General features: G+C 47.9%; 1 protein-coding gene across 1 annotated transcript in view; it reads right to left on the bottom strand.

Annotated features, from left to right (window-relative positions):
• Window positions 1–26,103, bottom strand: part of LOC141227665 (amine oxidase [flavin-containing] B-like) — a 233,607-nt gene that overhangs the window by 146,826 nt on the left and 60,678 nt on the right. Inside the window, exon 3 of the mRNA XM_073667245.1 lies at window positions 23,714–23,851. Coding sequence (XP_073523346.1) covers window positions 23,714–23,851 — 138 coding nt within the window. The remainder of the gene's footprint in view (window positions 1–23,713; window positions 23,852–26,103) is intronic.

Genomic DNA, 26,103 nt, shown 5'->3' on the forward strand with positions numbered 1-26,103 from the left:
TGGCCGGAGCTAGCCACTTACGCCTTGGAGATCTTGTCATGCCCCGCAGCCAGCGTTCTGTCTGAACGTGTGTTCAGCGCTGCTGGTGGTGTGCTGACAGATAAGCGCACGCGGCTCTCCACTGATAATGTAGACAGACTCACGTTCATAAAGATGAACAAATCATGGATCCGAAACGACTTTTCTACCCCTGTGTCATCCTGGGGAGAGTAAAAGCTTGATGATTGGTTAAAATCACCCTACCAACCGTTTTAAGCTTTCAAATTACTAATCATGTTTATCTGTATCTTGACTGGAAAATAATTTGGGCTTTGTAGCAGTGTGCAGCACTGATCCTATTAGGCCATCTATAATAAGCTTCACCAGATTTAAAATTAAAAATAATTTTTAGCTGCATCTAGCCCGGAAAATAATTTTGGGGCTCCGAGATGCGCAAGACACATAAGTGCCTTCTTGCTGCACTACCTGCAGCATGACCCTCATATTGTCAGAATTCGAAGTAATCATGACTACTGGGTTGCCACACTCTTAGATCCCCCAAACTTTTCGATCAACCTTTTCATTTTAATAAAGACCAAAAAAATGGTCATTTTTGAAATTATAAGCATTAGCAGGTTGTTAGAAACTGAAATCAAACAGTTTTCAACTCAAAACTTTATTCTAGGTGATGTTACATTTTCACATAGGACCCCTTGTTCGAAAGGAGCTTCTGAACTCTCTCGTCCATTGAATTTGTCAGGTTTTGGATGGTTTCTGCTTCAATTGTTTTGCATGAGGACAGAATACCCTCCCAGAGCTGTTGCTTAGATGTGAACTGCCTCCCGCCATCATAGACACTCCTTTTAATGATGCTCCAAAGGTTCTGAATGGGGTAGAGGTCAGGGGAGCATGGGGGTCACACCATAAGTTTGTCCCCTTTTATGCCCATATCAGCCAGAGATGCAGATGTTTTATGTGCAGCATGAGATGGTGCATTATCATGCAGAAAAATGATCTTGCTGTGAAATACACGGTTCTTCTTCTTGAACCATGGCAGGAAGTGCTGTTTGAGAAAATCCACATACATTATGGAGTTCATCTTTAGCGCCTTCAGGGATCCTAAAGGGGCCGACAATCTCTCTCCCCATGATTCCAGCCCAAAACATTACTCCACCTCCTCCTTGTTGGCGCTGTAGCCGTGTTTGCGTGGGGTGTCCATCAACCAGCCATCCTCCACTCCATTCATCTGGACCATCGAGCGCTGCACGGCACTCATCCGTGAACAAAACAGTTTTGAAATCAGTCTTCATGTAATGTTTGGCCCACTGGAGCCGTTTCTGCTTGTGTGAAGTGGATAGAGGAGGTCGACAGGATGGCATATGCACAGCTGCAAACCTCTGAAGGACCCTGCATCTTGTTGTTCGGGGGACGTTGGAGGCACAAGCAGCTTCAAAAACTTGTCTGCTGCTATGACAAGGCTTTTTTGCCGCTGCTCTTTCAACCTGACGTAATTGCCTGTAGGAAAGAGTCCTCAATTTGCCCTTATCAGCACGCACACGTGTGTACTGTGAATCAGCTACATACTTCTTGATTGCCAAGACACTTCATCCTGATCATCGCACAATGTTGATTGTAGTCATGCCTTGACCTAAACACTCCACAATTTGTTGCTTCTCAGCAGCCGACACATCCTTTTTCTTTCCCATTTTGGCAGAAAATGTAGGCTGCTTAATAATGTGAGAGAGCCTTCTTAAGTAGTCTTGCCTTTCATTGGACACACCTGCCAAACTAATTAGCACAGGTGTCTGCAATTGCTTACAGTGATATAAAGAGCCCTGACACACATCACCATCAATGAGTTTAACTGACAAACAAACAAATTCTTCCCTTATCACTCCTAAACACTTTTTGCATAATAATTTGGAACGCGGTGTACATGTGCTTTTCCACAAAACACCAGTGGTTCACGTAGTGAATCTCACAGTTCTAACTTGCCAACCGTGGTCTGTATGGAATTGTTCAATAAAGGGCGCAAAATTAAGATAACATAGATGGGAGAGGTCTCTATGAATAGGAATTCCTAAGTATTTGATACCCTGTGAGGGCCAGGCAAAGGGAAAGTTGGACTGGATGGAATCCTATATGGATTTAGGGAGGGAGACATCGAGGGCCTCAGACTTCGCTGCATTGATTTTAAAATTTTACCATGTAACAAAGTGATCTATTTCAGCCATAACAGCAGGGATGGATATATGTGATTGAGTGATATATACTAGGACATCATCAGCAAATAGAGAGCACTTGTACTCGGTGCCTCCCACCTCAATCCACCTAATATTGGGGTTATGGCGAATTGATGAGAGCAGGTGCTCCGTCACTAGGATGTATAAGAGAGGGGACAGAGGACATCCCTGCCTTGTCCCATTGGTGATTGTGAAAGGTGATGAAAATGTTCTGACGCACCCCCTGGGCCTTGGGACACCCGGAGCCGGACCCTTTTTGGTGGATACTGGTGGTTGTAGTCTTCGTGGCGGCGATCCGGTTCCGTGGCTCAGGGCGGTCAAACCAGTGGCGGAACTATTTATGTGGTTTTGATGTTTAAATGTCCGACTACGCCACCCGTGGATTGCGGTCAGAGTGAACCGCCGCTACAGGGCAGACCGCTAAGGCTGGTGTTGTGGGTGCAGCAGAGCGTAGCATAACTCCCCACGGGAGGAGTATAGCCTCAGGGCAGTGTATGCGGAGGATGGGGGTGATGGTGCAGGGCAGCAGCAGTAACGACACGGAGTCAGTGATGCAGTTCAGGGCCTTTACTCACAGTTCTTATTATCCAGACCACGTCTGCAGGTAACGGCTGCCCACGTCGTACTGTGCTCACCAGGTGAGGGGCTCAGACAACTCCCAGATAACTTTGGAGCGCTTCACAGGACCCCCTTTGTGTGTCCTTTGTCTGGCCTTTCTTACCAACACTTCTGTCCGGCTGCCTCGGGCCTCCTCTTGGTAAACTTGGCGCCAGTTTCCCTGACCCTATGTGGTGCCTTCCTAGCGGGTGGAGCAAGGGGCTGCGCCACATAAAATGTCAGAGCCTCCGGTTTCTAGCTGAGGGTCGTTTCCTGCCTCCACTAGTTCGGGGACCGGTCTCCCCCTTTGGCCTGACCCCTCCACGCAGGTGGATTCGGGCGTGCGGTGGCGACTCGCCCGTCCGCACCCCTGGGATCCCTTCATTCCTCGTTGCTGGAGCCTTCTCCGCTCCTCTTCCTTCCTTCTCCCTCTTGCAGGCCTGGGCCTCTGTTACTAGGCCCGCCTCCGGAGCAGAGCTCATGCAGAGCCCCTGCTCCCTGCCACTTCTGCTCAGACTTCTCTGCACTGAACTAAGATGGTGCCCACCTTTTATACTCCCTTCTCAATGCACCCAGGAACTGCTTCCTCCCTGCTCCTGCACTGCAGGGTTCCCCTTCCTCAGTGTTCCCTCCCCCCACTCCAGCCAGGGACAGGGACTGTCGTGCCCATCTCAGGGGCATATTGGTCGCCCTGCCCCACGGCAATGTGGTGTAATGCATGCAGGTGTCGGGTCCTGATCCACACTCCATCCTTATCTGAGAGTGAGATATCACACCTCTGGGTGAGGTGCAATACGTCTGTAGCAACCGAGCCCTCGGTGCTACAGTTCCATTTATCTTCAGCCTAGGTGACGTATTGTGATACAGGGCCGTGATTTTGGCTATAAAAGGGTCCCCTAGACCCATACCCCAAGCTTTTTAAGAGAATCATATATGGCGTGCCAGGAGACTCTATGGAATGCTTTCTCAGCATCCAACGAGAGTATCTACTTACAAATTTTTAACTGCATCTAGCCCAGGAAATACTTTGTGCCTAGTAGCAGTGTCTGCTAGTCAGCGGATTATCCCGGCTGTTAAGCAAGCTACACCACCTGTAGTTTGGACACTTAATTTTTTCAAAGGAAATGCTTCGGGACCATGGGATACTTAGTGAAGAGCATCAGGAGGCACCCCAAGGCATAGGGGCTGGGACTGGCACTAGGATGCCTTGCGGTGGACAGCCGAGCTCGATCCTTATAAAAGCTTTTTAACTGCAGCAGCTTTAGTGGACGCTACTGGAGCTGGAATTACGCGGCTGCTGGCATGAGACTTGCCCTCCAATAGATCCTTGTAAATGGATTTAAAGTGTATTCATTCAAATTAGAGGGACAATTTAAATTAAAAAGCTTAGAGCTGCCTCCACCACAGGGGGGCTCTCTCGACCCACCAGCGGACAGGCACCAGTATTGGGAGAGGGGGGCTGGCCGTCAGGGTTCACCGCGGCTCTGGCACAAACCCGGCGACACGGAGGTGGCACGGGCAGGAGCGGACTGGCCGTCTCGGCTTCTCACTTTTTGGATTTTAGAAGGGCATGACATGCCTATATCTGTGTCTCCCCCTCCTTTTACTCCTCCACCTCTTTTCTTTTCGCATGACTATATGTACTTGTCACTTTTCCATGTGTTAGTTGTGTCTTCTGAGCAGTTTGTCAGCTTTTGGACACCTTTGAAGGTGTTTTCTATGTGTTTCTATGTGTTTTTGTTTGCCTGCCATTGGTTTTAATGGTGTTCGAAGGTGTTCGACGAACAGTTCGACGAACAGTTCGGCGAACACACGGGTGTTCGACGAACCGAACCGAACTCGAACACTACGGGGGTGGCTCAACACTACTAGAGACTAAAATTACGGGGAACCCCACGCCAATTTTTTTTTTAATAAATCCTTTATTTTACCACTAAATGACAAGTACAGTAATCAACACTATCACTGTACTTCTTATAAATGTGACTGACATGTTTCTATCTATCTAATCTATGTGTGATGCTCTATTCTTTCTGTTATAAATTGTGGGGCACCGATGCTGAATTGCCGGCCGGCTTTTTTAAAGAGACGGTGCATGAAAACACTAATATTTTTTTAAATAAATCCTTTAACACTAAATGACAAGTACAGTAACCAACACTGTCACTGTACTTCTTATATATGTGACTGACATGTTTCTATCTATCTAATCTATGTGTGATGCTCTATTCCTTCTTGTCTAAATTGTCGGGTATCAGTGTATGCCGCTGCTGAATTGCCGGCCGGCTTTTTTAAAAAAAAGTGTCTTCTGAGCAGATTGTCAGCTTTTGGACACATTTGAAGGTGTTTTCTATGTGTTTCTATGTGTTTTTGTTTGCCTGCATTTGGTTTTAACGGTGTTCGACGGTGTTCTAAGGTGTTCTACGAACAGTTCCTCGAATATCCCGGTGTTCGACGAACTGAACCGAACCCGAACACTACGGGGGTGGCTCAACACTAGTCGTGGACCGTTTTAGTAAGATGTGTCATTTGGTTCCATTCATTAAGTTGCCCTGCGCCAAGACACTCGCTGAGGCATTTGTTAAGGAGATTGTCAAGCTCCATGGCGTTCCCACGGATATTGTTTCTGATAGAGGACCTCAGTTTGTGGCTCGCTTTTGGCGTGCTTTTTGTGACAGGTTGGGAGTCCATTTGTCATTTTCGTCTGGTTATCATCCTGAGTCTAATGGACAGACTGAAGAAAGAACCAGGATATTGAACAGTTTTTGCGCTGTTTTGTGGCGGACAATCAAGAGATGTGGTCTGAGTTTCTGCCTCTCGCAGAATTTGCTCTTAACAATCATACATCCTCCTCTGCTGGGTGCTCTCCTTTTTTTGTTGTACTGGGAGACATCTGTCTTTTGGTTCGTTCTCCAAATTGGGGTCGGCGGTGCCGGAGGAGGAGAATTTTTCCGGTGATTTGGAGAGAGTTTGGACTAATGTACGTTGCAACCTTCAAGAGGCTAACAAGAAGTCCAAGAAGTATTTTGACAGGAAACGTAAGGAGGTTTTGTTCACTGTGGGTGACATGGTTTGGTTGTCCTCAAAGAACCTGCGGTTGAGGATTCCCTCTAAAAAACTGGGTCCTAAGTTTTTGGGTCCATTTAAAGTGCTTCAAGTTGTTAACACATCTGCTGTTAGTTTGGATGTCCCTACTTCCTGGAAGATTAAGCCTGTGTTTCATGTTTCCTTGTTGAAAAAGGCTGATGTATCTGGTAGGGACGCCACTGTCACAGTTCCTCCTGTGGTGGAAGAAGGCGAATATGAAATTTCTCGTATCTTGAATTCTAGATGGCATAGAGGGAGATTATAGTATCTTGTCTCCTGGAAGGGTTTCGGTCCCGAAGACAACTCCTGGGTAAGGACGGATTATGTCTCTGCTCCTAGGCTTGTTAAAGTTTTCCACAGGAGGTTTCCAGATAGGCCTGGGCCTGGAGGATCCGGAGGATCCTCATAAAAGAGGGGGTACTGTTAGAACCCTCCGGTTTGTTTTTTCCATCTTGTGTTTTGCGGTCATGTGACCATCTGCCTTTATATTTTAGCTCCGCCCTTATGGCTGTGCTGGACTTCAGTGTTTGACTGTTTCTCTTGCCTGGTGCTTCTGTGTCTTTCTCTGTCAAGTTTGCTTGGTCCTCTGGGACCTCTAGTACATTTTTGACAGTTTGTCTTTTTGTGTTCTGCTACAACTTCTCTGTTTAGGAGGTGTCCCATTTTTGTCCCAGTCCTTAGTTCTTTTAGGGACCCCTCCCTTAATTCTATAGGTCTTTGTTCAGACTAGCCGAGGACTAAGGCAGGTCTGTTTACTAGGAACAGGCAGCCTGCTACATCGTAGCGATTCAGCTTAGTCTTACTGTAGGGACAGCTTTCCCCTATCTTTCCTCAGTACATGTTGCAGATCATAACACACAGTGCTTGTCAGACCAAATGAGAATCATGAGCTCAAAGGAACTGCCCAAGGAGCTCAGAGACAGAATTGTGGCAAGGCACAGATCTGGCCAAGGTTACAAAAGAATTTCTGCATTACTCAAGGTTCCTAAGAGCACAGTGGCCTCCCAAGTCCTTAAATGGAAGACGTTTGGACCACCAGAAGTCTTCCTAGACCTGGCCGTTCAGCCAAACTGAGCAATCATAGGAGAAGAGCCTAGGTGAGAGAGGTACAGAAGAACCCCAAGATCACTGCGGATGAGCTCCAGAGATGCAGTAGGGAGATAGGAGAAAGTTCCACAAAGTGCAAGACATATGAAAGCCCGCATAGAGTTTGCTCAAAGACACATGAAGGACTCCCAGACTATGAGAAATAAGATTCTCTGGTCTGATGAGACGAAGATAGAACTTTTTGATGATAATTTTAAGCGGTATGTGTGGAGAAAGCCAGGCACTGCTCCTCACCTGCCCAATCCCAACAGTGAAACATAGTGGTGGCTGCATCATGCTATGGGGGTGTTTTTCAGCTGCAGGGACAGAACGACTGATTGCAATTGAAGGAAACATGAATGCGGCCAAGTACAGAGATATCCTTGAAGAAAACCTCTTCCAGAGTGCTCTGGACCTCAGACATGGCCGAAGAAGACAATGACCCTAAGCACACTGCTAAAATAACAAATCAGTGGCTTCAGAACAACTCTATGACCATTCTTGAGTGGCCCAGCCAGAGCCCTGACCTAAACCCAATTGAGCATCTCTGGAGAGACCTGAAAATGGCTGTCCACCAACGTTCACCATTCAACCTGATGGAACTGGAGAGGATCTGCAAGGAAGAATGGCAGAGGATCCCCAAATCCAGGTGCGAAAAACTTGCATCATTCCCAAGAAGACTCATGGCTGTACTAGCTCAAAAGGGTGCTTCTACTCAATACTGAGCATAGGGTCTGAATACTTATGACCATGTGATATTTCAGTTTTTCTTTTTTAATAAATTTGAAAAAATTTATACATTTCTGTTTTTTTTCAGTCAAGATGGGGTGCAGAGTGTACTTTAATGAGAAAAAAATGAACTTTTTAGAATTTACCAAATGGCTGCAATGAAACAAAGAATGAAAAATTTAAAGGGGTCTGAATTTTTTCCGTACCCACTGTATGTGGAGCCATCATACTACATATATAGTGCAGTTGGACCATCATACCATATATGGTAGTGGGAACCTGTTATGCTATATAAAGAGGAGCTGTGTGGACCATCATAAGGGGGGGCTGTGGGGCCATTGTATTCCATATAGGAGGCTGTACCGACCTGATACTATATATAGAAGGGCTGTGGGATCATCATGCTATATATAAGGTTCTGTGGGGGACATAATACTGTTAATGAGCTGTGGGGATGATCATACCATATATAGGAGGTTGTGGAGACATCATACTATTTGTGGCCAGCTGTGGGCACCATCATACTATATATAGGAAACTGTAAAGCTTCATACTGTATATAGAGAGGCAGTGATGACATCATACTATATATAGGGAACTGTGGGGACATCATATTGCATATAGGGGGCTGTGTAGCCATTTTACTATAAATAGGGAGCTCTGGGATCCTCAATGTATGATAAATGGCTTTGGGGGCCATTATATTGTGTATCGGGGGCTGTACGACTATCATACTGTATATACAGGGCTGTGTAGGCACTCTGAGGACATTATTTGTGGTAAATGGGGCATTATTAGTTTGGATTGAGGCACTCAGGTTTCATTATTTTTTTTTGGGGGGGGGGGGCATTGTTAACTTTAAGTGAACACTCAAGGGTATTTGTTCCAGGAAGAGGGGAACTTTGGATATTATATCCTTCAAAGGAGCATACAGGCCTAATAACATTCTAGCTAGTACAGTAGGGGCATCAATACTCTCTATGGGACACTATTTAATTTTTTCAGGGAGGGTGTATTCATAGTAATGACACAATTTTTAAAATGTTGGGGTAACTGTTCCAAGCTGCATGTGCACATACAATGGGAATAGATTGGGAATAGATGGGGACGGTGCTGGAAATGTGAGAAGTCACATACAGGTGCATCTCACTAAATTAGAATATCATCAAAAAGTTAATTTATTTCAGTTCTTCAATACAAAAAGTGAAACTCATATATTATATAGAGTCATTGCAAACAGAGTGATTAGTTTCAAGTGTTTATTTCTGTTAATGTTGATGATTATGGCTTACAGCTAGTGATGAGCGAGCATACTCGCAAGTACTCAGTACTTGCCCGAGCATCTCAGTACTCGAGATGTTCGGAGCTCGCCGAGTACTTGCGAGATGCTCGGGTCCCCTCCCTGCATGTTTGGCGCCAATCAACATGCAGGGATTGCCTGCCACTCATTGTAATGCCGCAGCCATGGTGGTTGTGGCATTACAGTTATTGACTGGCCGCACAGTGTCATCAGGTCTATATCAGTCCTGGCACCGCTGTGCTCGTCACAGTCACTCCGGACTCAGGCAGAGTAGAGAGAGGTTCTGCTGACCTAGGGAGAGATTTGGTTGTGTATTAGGTAGTGTAGGGAGAAAACAAGTACTTTACACATATCCATCTCAACAAACAGTCCTTCTGAGGACTAATCCATTTGCAGAGATATCAGGCAGGCAGTGTATATAGCAGACTGCAGTGCATATAGCACAAGAGGCTCCATTCCAGTTCTGCCTTCTGCTGCTGTTAGATATTTCTAGACAAAGGCCCAGGTCTCAGGGGCCAGGAATAATTTTTTTTTTATCTTAATCCTCATTATTTCCTTAAAAGCAATCCAGAGAACACCGTTTTTCTGCGCCATTTGCTTGTTTGCACTGCAGAATACAGCTAGGTCCTTTCCATATTACAGCGCTAAAAATCCAGCTATTTAAAACCGTGGTTTGTCCATCACATGGATCACATAAAATTGCGCTGAAAATACTGCCATTTTTGGCCTCTATTCAAATTTTTTATCACTATGTCAGCAAAGTTTTTGACACCGGTTTGCTGTTCAAAATAGTTACCTAAAGGCCAGGTATTTAAAACTGTGGTTTCTCCGTCACACGGATCACATTCACATATAATTGCGCTGAAAATACTGCCATTTTTGGCCTCCATTCAAATTCTTTTTCAGTGTGTCAGCAAAGTTTTTGGCACCAGTTTGCTGTTCAAAATAGTGACCTACAGGCCAGGTATTTAAAACTGTGGTTTCTCCATCACACGGATTACATATAACTTCACTTCAAATTTAGCCATTTGTAGTGAGCATGGAAGATGTTGTCCTCCATTTAAAATGGGCAAGGCGCGTGGCAAGGGACTGGGAACTGGACATGATGGTGATGGTGCATGCAGAGGCTGAGGCCAAGGCCGTGGGCAAGATGAAATTGTGCCACAACAAACACCCAAATCTTCTCGCCCGACCTTCCAGTCCCAATTCCTAGGGGACTGCAGGACACCACTATTGAACCCAGAGCAGTGTCAAAAGGTTGTTGGTTGGATAGCGGATAATGCTTCCAGTCATTTAGCCACCACCACCACCACCCTGTCTTCCATACGGTCAAGTCTCAGTAGCCGTGACTCTGGACCGCATATTCCTCACCCTGATCCTCCTTCCTCCCACTATGCCAAGTGCCCGGAGACAAATGATCCCACACTTGGGCACTCTGAAGAGCTGTTCACTTTTCCATTTATAGATTCAGGCCTCTCACCTGGTCCACTTGAAGCGGGGCAAGAGGAGATTGCATGTAGCTATGCCCAAATATTTGAGTAGCCACGGTCACACGAAGGCGATGGTAAGAAAGTGGCACAAGAGGTGGACGATGATGAGACACAATTGCCAGAAAGTTAGGAGGAGGACCAGGGTGCGGAAGTGGAAGATGAGGTGGTGGATGATATAGTAACTGATCCAACCTGGCAGGAGGACATGCAGAGCGTGGACAGCAGCACACAGGGGTAGGGAGGCAGAGCACCCCAACAGGCAGGAAGAAGCATTGTGGTGGCCGCAGAACGAAGGCAGGCAACCGTTCCCCGTAATACCAACATGAAGTTGCCAGTACAACTGTTAGGTCTTCCCGAGTTTGGCTGTTTTTTAAAGACTCTGCTGATAACCCCATGAAGGCCATTTGCACCACCTGCCAGGCCAGCATCAGCAGGGGTGGCAAATCTAGCAGCCTGACCACCACTACCATGATCAGGCACATGGCAGCAAAGCACCCGACTTTGTGGGCCGAACCCCAGGGTTCAGGAACAGTGTCTGCGGGTGGCACCATTGCTTCTTCCGCTGCTGTGCATGCAAGCCAATCCCCTGTCCATTGTGCATGCGAAGATGCCTCCTGCCCTGCACCTGTCGTTGCACACTTCCAAGTAGCAGCATCAGGAAGCATGTCCACGTCCTTGTCCCAGCGCAGCGTTCATTTTTCTATACTCCAGTCCTTGGAACACAACCGCAAATATGCAGCCAACGCCCCACAGGCCACACTACTAAACTCTCACATTTCACGACTGCTTGCGCTCGAAATATTGCCTTTTAGGGTCGTGGAGACGGAGGCATTCTGCAACCTGATGACGGTGGCCGTCCCTTGGTGCTCGGTCCCCAGCCGCCTCTGTTTCTCCGGTGTGCCGTCCCCGCATTACACAAGCACGTGTCCCAAAACATTAGCCGTGCCCTCAACAACGCAGTTACCTGGAAAGTCCACCTAACCATATGTGGACATGTCCTTGTGGGCAGGGACGGTACATCTCGCTGACGGCGCACTGGGTTAACATAGTGGAAGCCAGTACATAGTGGAACACGTCCTCCCGACTCCAAGGATTGCGAGCCCTAGGTCAATCAGGGTTGCCCCCACAGTCTCCAGCTCCTGCACCTCATCATGCTCACCCTCCTCCTCCTCTTCAGCCTCCATCTCCGAAATTACCACATCAGTCACAAGCTGGAAGCACTGCAGCACTGCCTCGGCCAAGCGGCAACAGGCTGTGCTGAAGCTAATAAGCTTAGGTGACAAACGACACAATGCTGAAGAGTTGTGGACAGCTCTGAAAGGGAAGACAGATCTGTGGCTCACACCACTGAACCTAAAGTCAGGCATGGTCGTGTGTGACAATGGCCGGAACCTGGTGGCGGCTCTGAGGCGAGGCGAGCTCACACACGTACCATGCCTGGCCCTTGTGCTTAACCTCGTGGTTCAGCGGTTTCTCAAATCCTACCCGGAGCTCCCGGATCTGCTTGTTGAAGTATGTCGCCTGTGTGCCCATTTTAGAAAATCACCTACAGCTTCCGCCGCCCTTGCCGTGTTTCATCAGCGTTTGCAGCTTCCGGCTCACAGACTGGTGTGTGATGTCTCCACACATTGGAACTCTACACTGCAGATGTTAGGAAGGATTTGTGAGCAGAAGAGGGCAGTTGTTGAGTACCAGCATCAACAAGGCTGTCAGTATTCAGTTCAGACTCCACACATAAGACCTCAGGAGTGGACATGGATGTCAGACATATGCACCATCCTCCAAAACTTTGAGGACTCCACCAAGATGGTGAGCGGCGATGATGCCATAATTAACATCACCATCCCGCTTCTCTGTCTTCTGAAATGCTCTTCTCTCACAATCAAAGAGGATGCATTGCAGGCAGAGCACAATGAGATGGAGCAAGGAACCATATAGGGTGATTACACACAGCCCATCCTCATCTCATCCCAACGTGGATTGGGTGACAATGAGGAAGAGGAGGAGGAGGAAGAACAGGAGCTAATTTCATGTGCTATAGACGGTACTACCTGCACAGCTGTCATACCGTCTGTTCAGCATGGATGGCCAGAGGACAGAGAGGAGGAGGAGAGCATGGTCAGTCATCCTCTTGGTGAGGACACGGAAGTCTTGCCTGTTAGCAGTTTGGCATGCATGGCTGAGTTTATGTTACTCTGCCTTTCCCATGACCCTCATGTTCTCAAAATTTTGGGTGACAGTCATTACTGGTTGGTGACACTTCTAGACCCAAGCTGCAAGGAGAACTTTATATCTCTTATTCCTGAGGCGGACAGGTCTACAAAAATGGGGGTGTACCAGAAGGCCCTTGTTGCGGAAGTATTAAAAAAAATTCACATCTGAAAACACTGGCGGCAGAGGTCACAGTTCGTTGGACAACAAAGGAGTACAGGCGAGAGAGACACAACTTCCATCCAGCAGAGGCAGGGGAACACTGTCAAAGTTCTGGGAGTATTTTCTCAGGCCCTCCCATCGCACAGGCCCTGAGCAAAGTTTGGGAAGATGCTGAGGGAGTATCTTGCCGACCGTACCAATGTCCTCCGTGGTTCCTCTGTGCCTTATAATTATTGGGCATCCAAGCTGAATACGTGGAATGAACTGGCTCTCTACACCTTGGAGGTCCTGGCCTGCCCTGCTGTCAGCGTTTTATCAGAGCGGGTTTTTAGTGGCGCTGGTGGAATTATAACTGATAAGCGCATCCGCCTGTCAACTGAAAATGCTGTCAGGCTGACTCTTATAAAAATGAATAAGGGCTGGATTGGGCCAGACTTCTCAACACCACCGAATGATAGCAGCATAACATAAACTCAAATCCAGTGTCTTTTTTTGGGAGGTGTATTCCCATGCACCTCCTCACACCCACACATGGGTATAAGCTTCCTGATTTTGGCTATTTGCTCTTGTCCTCCTCCTTCTCCTCATCCTCCACCACGATATCACCAGGGTGAACGTGGTCCGTGAAACAACACCGACATAATTTTTTTAAAGGGTGTTTATGATGCCCGTAAAAAAATTTTTTTATACAGCATGTTCATGTATACCCCCCAGGGGTAAATGTTTGTCAGCCCATACGCTTTGTGCATGGGAATTTAAGTATTGGAGGCCAGCTCCTTTCTAATGGGAACATTTTTGTATGAGACCCTCCTCCACATCTCTTCCAAGGGGCATTGGAGTGCCTCCCAATTTTTGGCAGCCCTTGCATTCACTGCATAGGCAAACACAATGGGAGACCCACTTCCTAATAATGGGAACATTTCTTCTTTTCAGGAGACCCTCCTCTACTTCTCTTCCAAGGGGCATTGGAGTGCCTCCCAATTTTTGGCAGCCCTTGCATTCACTGCATAGGCAAACACAATGGGAGACCCACTTCCTAATAATGGGAACATTGTTTTCAGGAGGCCCTCTGACCTCCACGTCTCTTCCAAGGGGCATTGGAGTGCCTCCAAATTTTTGGCAACCCTTGCATTCATTGCATAGGCAAACACAATGGGAGACCCACTTCCTAATAATGGGAACATTGTTTTCAGGAGGCCCTCTGACCTCCATGTTTCTTCCAAGGGGCATTGGAGTGCCTCCAAATTTTTGGCAACCCTTGCATTCACTGCATAGGCAAACACAAAGGGAGACCCACTTCCTAATAATGGGAACATTGTTTTCAGGAGGCCCTCCTCTAAGTCTCTTTAAAGGGGTATTGGGGTGCATCCACATTTTCAAAGTGATATTGGGGTGTGTCCAAATTTTGGGCAGCCCTCCACTCACTGCATACGCAATAATAGTATAGGAGGCCCACTCTTTAGTAATGGGAACAATAAAACATAGCCGGCTGATGGCTCTCTAAGAATAGCAAGGGCCCTTTAAGAATAGTAAAGGCCGCCTGATGGTCCTATAAAAATAGGCTTTGTGACTTTCAGAGTCCCTCCTTCATAAATGAAACACAATGTGTCTGATGATATCTCACACACCACATGGCCAGCTAAGGTTGTAAAATGTTAAAATGACATTTCCTGGTGAATGCATTTGTCACAGTTGAAAGTAATGCAAAAGTGAAAAACGCATCAAAAACGCTACGTGTGAACATAGCCCAAGGTGTGGAGGGGTATTTTTGTTTTTGGTTATTTATTTTGCTTTATATACAAGTCATTACCCTGGAAAGGATGTTCCTTAACATATTTGCCAGGAAAATCCTTTTTGGTTTTGTTTTGGTATGTTTTATTGTGAGTCCGTAAAAGTGGCGTAATACTCTGACAACATTGTTGACAGCAGTGACCTGGGAGTCATATATGCTTCCAGGGGTCTTCCCCATGCGGCCCCCATGTCATTTGAGCACTGTTCCCATCAATTTTTAGGCCCTCTGCAGACTGCCGGGGGGGAGCCGCCTGAAAAATGCTCGTGTTTTCCATAGACTTACATTGGGCTCGTTGCTCGGGTCGAGCACCCGAGTATTCCAATGTGCTTGACCAGAGCATCGAGCACCCGAGCATTTTAGTGCTCGCTCATCACTACCTATAGCCAATGAAAACACAAAAGTCATTATCTCAGTAAATTAGAATACTTTATAAGTGTAGCGTCGGCGTCCCTGCCTCCTGCTAGGCAGGGATGCCGTTCCCCTCACCTCTCCGCTCCGTGCCCGGCATCTTCCTCCCGCTCTGCTGGCAGCGCGCGCTGCTTCCCGGCCTCTGTGCTGAGGGCGCGCACGCGCTCCCCCTCTCTTAAAGGGGCCGCGCGCGCCGTCCTAAGGAGTCCCCGGCCAATGGCCGGAGGACCTCACCATATATAAGGCACCTCCTCCAAAATGGAGGTGCCCGAGCAATGTTGTTGCAAAGCCTTTCAACTCTGCTTCAGCCCTCAGGTCCCGTTACCAGTTACCTGCCAGTCACCTGCCAGATTCCTGTTTGATACCTGCCTGATATCTGCTTACCTGCTTGCTATCCTGTGGTCCGACAGTCTGCCTACCAGCACCTGCCAGTCTGTCTATGGATCAGTCCGCCTGCGGACCAGGAAGTACCTGCCAGATACCTGCCTGATACCTGCCTGCCTGTCCAGAGACTCTTACTCGCTCACCTGGGAGCGCTTACCTGCTACCTACCTGCTAGCCTACCTGGAGGCTTAGCCGTCACTTGCTGTGACCACCTGCCTGTCCAGAGACTCTTGCCCGCTCACCTGGGAGCGCTCACCTGCCACCTGCCTGCTAGCCTACCTGGAGGCTCTGCCGTCACTTGCCGTGACCACCTGCCTGTCCAGAGACTCTTGCCCGCTCACCTGGGAGCGCTCACCTGCTACCTGCCTGCTAGCCTACCTGGAGGCTCTGCCGTCACTTGCCGTGACCACCTGCCTGTCCAGAGACTCTTGCCCGCTCACCTGGGAGCGCTCACCTGCTACCTGCCTGCTAGCCTACCTGGAGGCTCTGCCGTCACTTGCCGTGACCACCTGCCTGTCCAGAGACTCTTGCCCGCTCTCAATTGCCGTGACCACCTGCCCGTCTAGAGACTCTTTCCCTGCTGTCACTTGCCGTGACCACCTGCCCGTCTAGAGACTCTTACCCTGCTGTCACTTGCCGTGACCATCCGCCTGTCAAGAGACTGTCCCCGTCACTTGCCGTGACTTCCTGCCCTTCAACCCAGAGACTGTCCCTGTCACTTGCCGTGACTACCTGCCCGCCTTCCCTGGGAGCCACCCGCTTCCTTACAAGGACTGACCCTTTGTATAGTTGCTCAGAGGTTCCACCTTCCAGTCCCGTTACAGTTTGCTCGGGCCATGGAACCCGGTGGCACCCAAGCTCCCTCGCTCTCGGACCTATGCCATGAACTGTCCCGTCAGAGGTCCCAACAGGAGTCCATCCTGAGTCACCTGCGTAGTGTTAACTCCCGCCTGGACACACTGACTACATCTTCGGGACCGGCTTCCAGTCGCACGACTCCTACCCCGGCAGCGCCGCTGCTCATCAGTTCCATGGCATCTCTTCCCGGTCCCCACCTCACCGCCCGCCTCGTTTTGGCGGAGATCCCGGTCAGGCACGGGCCTTCATTAACCTGTGCACTCTGCACTTCGAATTGTTGGCACACCAGTTTTCCACCGACCGAGCCAAAGTGGCCTTCATCATGTCCCATCTCACGGGGGAGGCCCTGGCTTGGCTAAATCCTCTATGGGAGAGAGGAGACCCCCTGGTGTCCAATCTGCCAGCCTTTATCTCGGCTTTCCGGAAGGTCTTCGACGAACCAGGATGGAGGACCTCATCTCTGCTACGCCTCCACCAAGGAAGTCTCACCGTGGGCCAATTTGCCATACGGTTCCGTACCCTTGCTTCGGAGCTTGCCTGGGATAACGACGCCCTGGTGCCCGTCTTCTGGGAGGGTCTGTCCGGCCGTATTAAAGATGAACTCGCCGGTCGGGACATTCCTACCACTCTCGACGACTTGATTACACTTGCCACCCGGATTGACATCCGGTTCCAGGAGCGCACCAAGGAGGTCACCCGTGAGAGGAGGTTTCCACGCCTTGCCCCTACCTTCCAGAGATCTGTCACTTCCTCCGTAACTCCTCCGGCGCGCTCACCCGAGCCTATGCAGGTCGACCAGACCAAGATGGTTAAGACCCGTCAAGAATTACGCCGTGCCGAGGGGAGCTGCTTCTACTGTGGCAGTAAGGAGCACCGGATCCGTTCCTGCCCAGAGAGGTCGGGAAACGCCTGTGTCTAGGATCGCTCAGAGAGGTCACCCTAGACAGAAATAAACCCTCTCCATCTCTAATGCTGTCGGTCTCTATCATCTGCGGGGAGAACCGTTATTTTGAACTGGCTCAACTTGACTCTGGAGCTGCCGGAAATCTCATTTCTCAGTCCCTGGTAGAGAAATACCGCATTCCCACCAAACCTCTGGCTGTACCCTTATCTGTCGCCGCCGTGGATCGGGGCCTCTTACCACATCCCATCCAACTCATCACCGAATCCATAACTCTGCAGGTGGGAATGCTGCACTCTGAGAGCATCTGCTTCCATGTTCTGCCTGGACTCTCTCACGCCCTCTTGCTAGGCCTACCTTGGCTCCAGAGACACGCACCCGTGCTTGATTGGCAGACCGGAGAAGTTATTCGCTGGGGACAGGACTGCCATAAGACTTGTTTAGTTCCCGTTCATCCTGCTCGTCCTTCTCCTACCCCAGCCAATCTACCCGGCCTACCGGCTCCCTATTGGTCTTTTGCGGACGTCTTTAATAAAAGAGAAGCAGAGACATTACCCCCTCATAGACCATACGACTGCCCAATTGACCTGATGCCCGGCGCTACTCCTCCCCGTGGGTGTATTTACCCTTTGTCCGCTGCTGAGACCCGGTCCATGTCTGAATATATTGAGGAGAATCTGGCCCGGGGATTTATCCGGAAATCTACCTCCCCGGCGGGAGCAGGCTTCTTCTTCGTCAAAAAGAAGGACGGCTCACTCCGTCCCTGTATAGACTATAGAGGCCTTAACCAGATCACAGTGAAGAATAAATACCCCCTTCCGCTCATTCCTGAATTATTTGATCGTCTGAGGGGGGCTAGAATCTTCACCAAGCTGGACCTCCGTGGGGCGTATAATCTGGTCCGTATCCGTCAGGGGGATGAATGGAAGACGGCATTCAACACCCGGGACGGCCACTATGAATATCTTGTAATGCCCTTCGGTCTCTGTAACGCTCCCGCCGTCTTTCAAGAGTTGGTCAATGACATCTTCCGTGACCTTCTCTACTCCTGCGTGGTGGTGTACCTGGACGACATCTTGGTCTTCTCTCCGGATCTTCTCACTCACCGGAGGGACGTTCATCAGGTCCTGCTCAGGCTCAGGCAGAACCACCTCTACGCTAAATATGAGAAGTGCCTCTTTGACCAGACCTCGCTTCCGTTTCTGGGCTACATAATCTCTCAGACCGGCCTACAAATGGACCCTGAGAAACTGTCTGCCATCCAGAAGTGGCCCCGACCAGAGGGGTTGAAGGCTATTCAGTGGTTCCTGGGCTTCGCCAACTACTACCGCCTCTTCATTCCGCACTTCTCTTCCCGGACTGCCCCTATCTCGGCGCTCACCCGTAAGGGCGCTAATCCCAGAGAATGGCCGCCCGAAGCAGAGGAGGCCTTCCTTTCCTTAAAACGAGCTTTTTCCTCCGCCCCTGTGCTGCATCGTCCGGACGGCAACAAACAATTCTTTCTAGAAGTCGACGCTTCCTCCTCCGGAGCCGGAGCAGTACTTACCCAAAAGTCGTCTTCCGGAAGAATGGTAACTTGCGGCTTCTTCTCCAAACTCTTCTCCTCCTCTGAGCGCAATTATTCCATAGGAGACCGAGAATTGTTGGCCATTAAGCTGGCACTGGAGGAGTGGCGTTACCTGCTCGAGGGGGCTCTTCACCCGGTAATAATTTACACGGACCACAAGAACTTGGCTTACCTCCAGAGTGCCCAGAGACTTAACCCGCGCCAAGCCCAGTGGTCCTTGTTCTTCGCCCGCTTTAATTTCATTCTTCATTTTCGCCCGGCTGACAAAAACATCAAAGCTGATGCCTTATCCCGATCCTTTTTGGTCTCTGATCTTGAAGAGGAGCCTAAACACATCATCGACCCCGCCAAAGTAATGCAGGTGGCCCCCGTGAATCTAAATTGTCTTCCACCCGGTAAGACGTTCGTAACTGTTCCTGATCGTGAGAAGGTTCTACACTGGGGACACTCGTCCAAGCTAGCTGGCCACGCTGGTCAGAAAAAGACCCTCCAGCTTATTACCCGGCATTACTGGTGGCCTACCCTGCACAAGGACGTAATAGACTTTGTTTCAGCCTGTGTGTCCTGCGCCCGCAACAAGGTTCCGAGACATCTGCCAGCCAGCCGTCTCCTTCCACTTCCTGTACCTGCTGCCCCGTGGCAGCATATAGCTATGGACCTTATAACGGACCTCCCCGTCTCTGCCGGTTGTACGGTCATATGGGTAGTCGCTGACCGCTTTTCCAAAATGGCTCACTTTATTCCCCTGCCGGGTCTCCCGTCTGCATCAGAGTTAGCTAAAGACTTTATCCATCATGTCTTCCGTCTTCACGGTCTTCCTCTCCACATCGTATCCGACCGAGTGGTTCAGTTCACCTCTCGTTTTTGGCGAGCCATGTGTAAACTGCTGGGGGTCACCTCGGACTTTTCTTCCGCTTATCACCCACAGTCCAATGGCCAAGTAGAACGGATCAACCAAATTTTAACCAGTTACCGCCGGCACTTTGTTAATGCTCACCATTCCGACTGGGTGGATCTTTTACCGTGGGCCGAATTTTCTTACAATAATCACGAGAGCGAATCTTCCTCCAAATCCCCATTTTTTGTAGTCTTCGGTCAGCATCCTCGGATCCCGTTTCCCGTCTCCGCCTCGTGGACAATCCGGCTGCGGAATCTCTCGTTAACGAATTTTCCTCCATTTGGGAAAGTACCAGATCCGCACTTCTTCAGTCATCCGATCGGATGAAAAAACAGGCTGACAAGAGACATCTGGATCCACCACAATTCCGTCCTGGAGATAAGGTCTGGCTCTCGTCCAAATATGTCCGGCTCAAGATTCCTTCCTACAAGTTAGGGCCTCGGTTCATCGGCCCACTGGAAGTCATCAAACAAAACAACCCGGTGGCCTATAAATTGAAACTTGCGGATTCCCAACTCCTTCCATGTATCTCTACTCAAACCAGTGATACTTAACTCTTTTTCCAAGTCTACAGGTACGTCTCCTGCTCCGGTTTCCGCTGAAAACGAGTTTGAGGTAGAGAACATTCTGGCCACCAAAAGGGTAAGAGGAAGGACCTTTTTTCTAGTGGATTGGAAGGGGTCTGGTCCTGAGGAGAGAACATGGGAGCCCCGGGAGAACATCCATGCCCCGCTCATCCTAGATAAATTTCTGTCTGGCCTAAAAAAGGGGGGCCTAAAGAGGGGGGTACTGTAGCGTCGGCGTCCCTGCCTCCTGCTAGGCAGGGACGCCGTTCCCCTCACCTCTCCGCTCCGTGCCCGGCGTCTTCCTCCCGCTCTGCTGGCAGCGCGCGCTGCTTCCCGGCCTCTGTGCTTAGGGCGCGTGCGCGCTCCCCCTCTCTTAAAGGGGCCGCGCGCCGTCCTAAGGAGTCCCCGGCCAATGGCCGGAGGACCTCACCATATATAAGGCACCTCCTCCAAAATGGAGGTGCCCGAGCAATGTTGTTGCAAAGCCTTTCAACTCTGCTTCAGCCCTCAGGTCCCGTTACCAGTTACCTGCCAGTCACCTGCCTGATTCCTGTTTGATACCTGCCTGATACCTTTCTGATATCTGCTTACCTGCTTGCTATCCTGTGGTCCGACAGTCTGCCTACCAGCACCTGCCAGTCTGTCTATGGATCAGTCCGCCTGCGGACCAAGAAGTACCTGCCAGATACCTGCCTGATACCTGCCTGCCTGTCCAGAGACTCTTACTCGCTCACCTGGGAGCGCTTACCTGCTACCTACCTGCTAGCCTACCTGGAGGCTTAGCCGTCGCTTGCTGTGACCACCTGCCTGTCCAGAGACTCTTGCCCGCTCACCTGGGAGCGCTCACCTGCTAACTGCCTGCTAGCCTACCTGGAGGCTCTGCTGTCACTTGCCGTGACCACCTGCCTGTCCAGAGACTCTTGCCCGCTCACCTGGGAGCGCTCACCTGCTACCTGTCTGCTAGCCTACCTGGAGGCTCTGCCGTCACTTGCCGTGACCACCTGCCTGTCCAGAGACTCTTGCCCGCTGTCACTTGCCGTGACCACCTGCCCGTCTAGAGACTCTTTCCCTGCTGTCACTTGCCGTGACCACCTGCCCGTCTAGAGACTCTTACCCTGCTGTCACTTGCCGTGACCACCTGCCTGTCCAGAGACTCTTGCCCGCTGTCACTTGCCGTGACCACCTGCCCGTCTAGAGACTCTTTCCCTGCTGTCACTTGCCGTGACCACCTGCCCGTCTAGAGACTCTTACCCTGCTGTCACTTGCCGTGACCATCCGCCTGTCAAGAGACTGTCCCCGTCACTTGCCGTGACTTCCTGCCCTTCAACCCAGAGACTGTCCCTGTCACTTGCCGTGACCACCTGCCTGTCCAGAGACTCTTGCCCGCTGTCACTTGCCGTGACCACCTGCCCGTCTAGAGACTCTTTCCCTGCTGTCACTTGCCGTGACCACCTGCCCGTCTAGAGACTCTTACCCTGCTGTCACTTGCCGTGACCATCCGCCTGTCAAGAGACTGTCCCTGTCACTTGCCATGACTACCTACCCGCCTTCCCTGGGAGCCACCCGCTTCCTTACAAGGACTGCCCCTTTGTATAGATGCTCAGAGGTTCCACCTCCCAGTCCCGTTACTATAACAACAGCTTGAAAAATGTTTTTAAAATCCGTAATGTTGGCCTACTGAAATGTATGTTCAGCAAATGCACTCAGTACTTGTTTGGGGCTCCTTTAGCATCAATTACTGCATTAATGAAGCATGGCATGGAGGCGATCAGCCTGTGGCACTGCTAAGGTGTAATGGTAGCCCAGGTTGCTTGATAGCAGCCTTCAGCTCATCTGCATTGTTGGGTCTGGTGTCTCTCATCTTCCTCTTGACAATACCCCATAGAGTCTCTATGGGGTTAAGGTCAGGCAAGTTTGCTGGCCAATCAAGTAAAGTGATACTGTTGTTTTTAAACCAGGTATTGGTACTTTTGGCAGTGTGGACAGGTGCCAAGTCCTGCTGGAGAATGAAATTTCCATCTCCAAAAAGTTTTTCGGCAGAGGGAACCATGAAGTGCTCTAAAATTTCCTGGTAGATGGCTGCGCTGACTTTGGTCTTAATAAAACACAGTGAACCTACACCAGCAGATGACATGGCTCCCCAAACCATCACTGATTGTGGAAACTTCACACTAGACCTCAAGCAGCTTTGATTGTGTGCCTCTCGACTCTTCCTCCATATTCTGGGACCTTGATTTCCAAATGAAAATTGGAACTCTGGGACCTTGCGGAGTGTGTCAATGACTGCCTTCTGGACATCTGTCAAGTCAGCAGTCTTCCTCATGATTGTGGAGCCTACTGAAACAGACTAAGGGACCTTTGTAAACGCTTATGAAGCTTTTGCAGGTGTTTTTTTGCTAATTATTTTAATTTACTGAGATAATGACTTTTGTATTTTCATTGGCTGGAAGCCATAATCATCAACATTAACAGAAATAAACACTAGAAATAGATCACTCTCTTTGTAATGATTCTATATAATATATGAATTTCACTTTTTGTATTGAAGAACTGAAATAAATTTACTTTTTGATGATATTCTAATTTAGTGAGATGCACCTGAATGTCTTTGTTGTAATCTCTGCAGATGAGTCGTGGCTGGAAGAATTAGTGATGGAGGTCTGAACCAGATGAAAAAGACGAGAAAAGAATGTCAGCTGTAAGTCACCATCTATAACTTGTATGTTCTGCGGGATTAGTAGCTACCACTATACGGTCACTATATGGAGGTAATATTTCTCTTTTTATTAGTGTTTTTCTTTTTCATTTTTTTATTTAGTAACAGCTTAATGTATTTCAGTCTTTATGTGGTAGAAGGTGTATGGTGGTATAATTGGTCTTTGCATAGATTGTTTTGTTATGTAGAAGTAATGGTGATATTATATTATGTATTCGATTTGCTGTGTAGTGGTAATGGTAGTGGATGTTGTGTAGCGGTATTATTTTTGCCTTTTATAGTAGTAATTTTGATAATATTGGTCTTTTTATAATGTATTTGTGGTTAGCAACAGTGGTATACTGTACTTACTGTATATATGTATAGCTCCTCTTTTAAATGACAGGAGGGTCATATGGGTAGACACGCACTTTTGGGCTTGGGCCTCTCATCTTTTAGGACTTTTAGCAATGACCCTGGCAAGCACTAAGCATTAAATTGGATCTTATAATATGTTCATGCCTACACAATATTACTTCAGGACACACAAATATAACATTAAAGGTATAAAGACAGAAGTAACTCCCTTACTGCTTGAGGACCATTATAACCCATGAGTTGAATATATATATAAAGATGCTAAGCACCCCTTTACCGATGTCCGTTTGTTGTGAATATGATTATATTATACAGATACCAAATGTGTCCAGTAGGAGGAATACTCATCTACAATGATACTTATTGCCAATGCTCCTCTTACCTTTGTACGCTGAAGGAGATGACCAGTTAAATATACTTTATAAGTCTCCACACCGAGTTCTTTTGCCATTCGTAATAAACGATTTTGTGTCGGCCCCACATAAGCACCTCCAACGTCCACATATTTAACTTCCTTGTTCTTTTAAAAAAGGGTAGAAGAGTAAAGTTTACATTAGCAAACCCATAATTTATCACATCAAGGAATGCTCATTTATGGCATTGTTTAATCACATTTTTCACCATGAAAAATAAATATGGGTGTATTCACACGTAGCAAATTAGAGCAGACATGTGAAACTGAAAATCAGTTCCATTCATCTGAATAGGGATTTTTGCAGGTCCAACTCAGATGAACGAGACAGTGACAAATATTTATACGACAAATGTGCAGCATGTGAATTCACCCTTTAATTGTTTTTTTTCATATACTTATGGCATATTCACATGAAATTCCATAAAAGTATGACAATTGCAGAGCGCATCAATAGGATCCTCTTGTATCTCAAGAGCTGGTTCCTGTCATGCACTTCTGTCAGTAGAAATTGTTAGGAATTCCCATTTAAAAAATTAATGGAGTTAGCCAGAAATTAAAATGCCTACCACCTCTCAACTGACTGTGGTGTGCGTCAGGGCCCATTTCTTGAAATCAATGTAAATCTCGTTGGTGACACCAGCATCTGCTAGATATTTACGATTTATCTTGTGAACATGCTATAAAAGTATGAAATGGGAATATACAGTGGGTACGGAAAGTATTCAGTATTATGAAAACTCTTCCAGAGTGCTCTGAGCCTCAGAGGTTCACCTTTCAACAAGACAATGACCCTAAGCACACTTAGAGCCCTGACCTAAACCCAATTGAGCATCTCTGGAGAGACCTGAAAATGGCTGTCTACCAACGTTCACCATCCAACCTGACGGAACTGGAGAGGATCCGCAAGGAAGAATGGCAGAGGATCCCCAAATCCAGGTGTGAAAAACTTGTTGCATCATTCCCAAGAAGACTCATGGCTGTACTAGCTCAAAAGGGTGCTTCTACTCAATACTGAGCAAAGGGTCTGAATACTTATGACCATGTGATATTTCAGTTTTTCTTTTTTAATAAATATGCAAAAATTTCTACATTTCTGTTTTTTTTTCAGTCAAGATGGGGTGCAGAGTGTACATTAATGAGAAAAAAATGAACTTTTTAGAATTTAGCAAATGGCTGCAATGAAACAGAGTGAAAAATGTAAAGGGGTCTGAATACTTTCCGTACCCACTGTAAATAGTGTCCCATAGAAAGTATTGATGCCCCTACTGTACTACCTAGAACGTTATAAGGCCCGTATGCTCGTTTGAAAGATATAATATCCCACGTTCCCCCCTTCCAGCAACAAATACCTTTGAGTGTTCACTTAAAGTTAACAATGCCCCCCCCCACAAAAAAAATAATAATAAAACCTGAGTGCCTGAATCCAAACTAATAATGCCCCATTTACAACAAATGATGTCCTCTGAACTTTTTAGAATTTACCAAATGGTGCAATGAAACAAAGAGTGAAATATTTAAAGGGGTCTGAGTACTTTCTGCACCCACTGTATGATGTATTGTACATTACTGTAAAGAAATATTGTATTTGTGAAGGAGAGGGTTGTTGGTCTCAAGCTCTTTACTCTGAATACCTTTCTTCGAAGAAAACACCTAGGTAGACAATCTGGACTACATCACTTGAAAGCCCTTCAACAATAAATAATGTGGACATGCAGACTATTACTGGACAAACAATTTAGGCTAAGTCCATGCTACATTTGTGGCCATTGTCAGGCACATGAAAACAGGAGGTATGCACCCGACACTGGCAACAATCAGGATAGATGCTAAGGCAATCCAACATAGAGACCCACAGTAAAGAAATACAGTTGAAACCAGAAGTTTACATACACATTACAACATATGCATGTTTTTCTCAGTATCTGACATGAAATCAGAATAAACCTTTCTGGTTTTAGGTCAATTAGGATTAACATATTTCTTAATGTTTGCCAAATGCCAGAATAATGAGAGAGAGAATGTGTTAAGGCATTTTTATTACTTACTGCAAAGTCAACAGTTTACATACACTAAGATTACTATGCCTTTAAATAATTCTGGACTGCCCATATGATGATGTCATGTGCTTGAAAGCTTCTGATAGCTTTTTTGGCAACATATGAGTTAATTAGAGACACACCTGTGGATGTATTTTAATGCACACCTGAAACACACAGCATCTTTGAGTAGCATCATGGGAAAGTCTAAAGAAATCAGCCAAGATATCAGGAAGAGAATTGTGGACTTGCACATGTCTGGCTCATCCTTGGGTACAATTTCAAGATACCTGAAGGTGCCTTGTTCATCTGTACAAACAA

The sequence above is a fragment of the Phyllobates terribilis genome, unplaced genomic scaffold (assembly GCF_046119375.1).
Source record: "Phyllobates terribilis strain yellow unplaced genomic scaffold, ASM4611937v1 Scaffold_2__4_contigs__length_985480577, whole genome shotgun sequence".
Taxonomy (NCBI): domain Eukaryota; kingdom Metazoa; phylum Chordata; class Amphibia; order Anura; family Dendrobatidae; genus Phyllobates; species Phyllobates terribilis.